Below are 1,775 nucleotides of genomic sequence, written 5' to 3'. Positions count from 1 at the left end.
GGGGGGCGCCTTGATTGCGGCGGCGAAGAGCGACATCGCGCGGACAAAGAGCGAGTTGGACTTGAAGGTTGGCATGTTGACCCAGCAGTCGCACCTGGCGAGAAGGTTCCGAGAGGGTTCCGAGAAGGTTCCGAGAAGGTTGGCATGTGGACCCAGCAGTCGCACCCGTCGGTCCGCTCGACGAGGACGCCGCAGACCGCCTCGGTGGCGGCGGGGAGCACGTCGCACGACGGCACGGTCAACCGCGCGACGGCGAAGGGGAGGTACTCGTGCGTAAAGTCCGCCTGTTCACAGCTGGAGGTGTGAAGAGGCGCTGTTCACACGAGGAGGTACTCGTGCGTAAAGTCCGCCTAATCTCGGGTAATCTCGGGTAATCTCGGGTAATCTCGAGGGGAGATACTCATGCGTAAAGTCCGCCTCGACGCCCGAGCCTTGCCCGTACGGCAGGATCTCGTCGAGGTGGGAGACGTACGCCGGCCGCGTCTCGCTCACCGCGGGGCGGGCGAGCTGCCGGCTGCAGAGGGTGGCCGAGGGCGGCGCCCAGCGGCGGTCGAGCCGCTGCAGCACCTCGAGGAAGTCTGCGGGCGGCTTCGCCGGCTTGGCGGTGAGGGAGTAGCGGTTGTAGCCCGCCATCTGGAAGAAGCCAAAGGCGAGGGCCGCCTGGTCTCTCAACAGGAGGTGTGAGCAAGGAGGTGTGAACAAGGAGGTGTGAGCAAGGAGGTGTGAGCAAGGAGGTGTCCACGAAGTGTCGAGGAGAGTGCCCCGGAAGTTGTCCCAGAGGTGTCCCGGAGGTGTCCCGGAGGTGTCCCGGAGGTGTCCCGGAGGTGTCCCAGAGGTGTCGCCGGGCCGCCTGGTCCTTCCACGCGAGCGGCGAGAGGTAGTGCGCGTCGTACACGTGCTGCTCGACAATGGTGTACTTGATGTAGGTCCAGAAGCCCGTGTTTGGGAAGTTTGCCCGCCACTTGGCCTTGAGGTAGTCGCGCGTGCCGTGCGCGGTCGCCTCGGAGCGCTTGTACATGAAGTACGGGATGTCGCGCCACGAGAACTCGGTGATGCGGAACTCGAGCCGCGCGGTGGGGACGAAGAGCACCTTCCACCCCTTGGCGCGGATCGTCATGATCATGTCGAGGTACTCGAGCGTGAAGGAGGCGCGCGGGTCGATGACGGTGCTGATCTTGTCGCTCTCGATGAGGAAGCCGTGGTCCTCGATGAACTCGGTCTGCGGGCCCTCCTGGTAGGGGGAGATGTGGGGAGATGTGGGGAGATTTGGGGAGGTGTGGGGAGGTGTGGGGAGGTGTGGGGAGGTGTGGGGAGGTATGGGGAGGTACGGGGAGATATGAACTCGGTCTGCGGGCCCCTCCTGGAAGTCTTGCCCGCGGTTGAGCGCGCGGCGGAGCGAGTGGTCGTGGTGCACCGTCATCCCCTGCGGCGAGCCGTCCTTGACCAGCCGCAGGTTGGTCTGCGTGGCGTGCGCGGCGAGCGAGCCGTCCGCCTGTTCACACCAAAGTCTGTTCACATCTCGGCCACATCTCGGCACCTTGGACTCATACAGCATCGCTAGGAGGTGTCGGGGAGGTGTCGGGGAGGTGTCGGGGAGGTGTCGGGGAGGTGTCTAGTCTGGCGGCCTTGGACTCGTACAGCATCGGGGCGGCGAGCGCGACGCGGAAGAACCTGCGGGTGGGGAAGGGGGGGTCGCGGCGGGGGATGAGGGGGCGCCACGAGCACTCGCGCCGCGGCGCGCGCAACCGCGGGGGAGAGTTTTAGGGGGGGCCTGC

The 1,775-nt window shown here is 66.0% G+C and overlaps 1 protein-coding gene across 1 annotated transcript; it reads right to left on the bottom strand.

Moving 5' to 3' along the window:
* Window positions 1–3: 3 nt before the first annotated feature.
* On the bottom strand, window positions 4–1,659 carry EMIHUDRAFT_460809 (hypothetical protein; the record flags this gene model as incomplete). The annotated part of the gene is made up of 7 exons (XM_005769522.1): window positions 1,646–1,659; window positions 1,538–1,557; window positions 1,415–1,459; window positions 896–1,219; window positions 418–660; window positions 166–284; window positions 4–94 (listed from the first exon to the last, which is right to left on the bottom strand). Coding segments are annotated over exons 2-7 (840 nt in total), but the record flags the coding sequence as incomplete, so codon positions are not given.
* Between the last annotated feature and the right edge of the window lie 116 nt (window positions 1,660–1,775).

Source organism: Emiliania huxleyi (genome assembly GCF_000372725.1).
Source record: "Emiliania huxleyi CCMP1516 unplaced genomic scaffold EMIHUscaffold_4183, whole genome shotgun sequence".
Taxonomy (NCBI): Eukaryota; Haptophyta; order Isochrysidales; family Noelaerhabdaceae; genus Emiliania; species Emiliania huxleyi.
The sequence above is the reverse complement of the archived record's forward strand: the minus strand, read 5'-3'. Positions and strand labels throughout refer to the sequence as shown.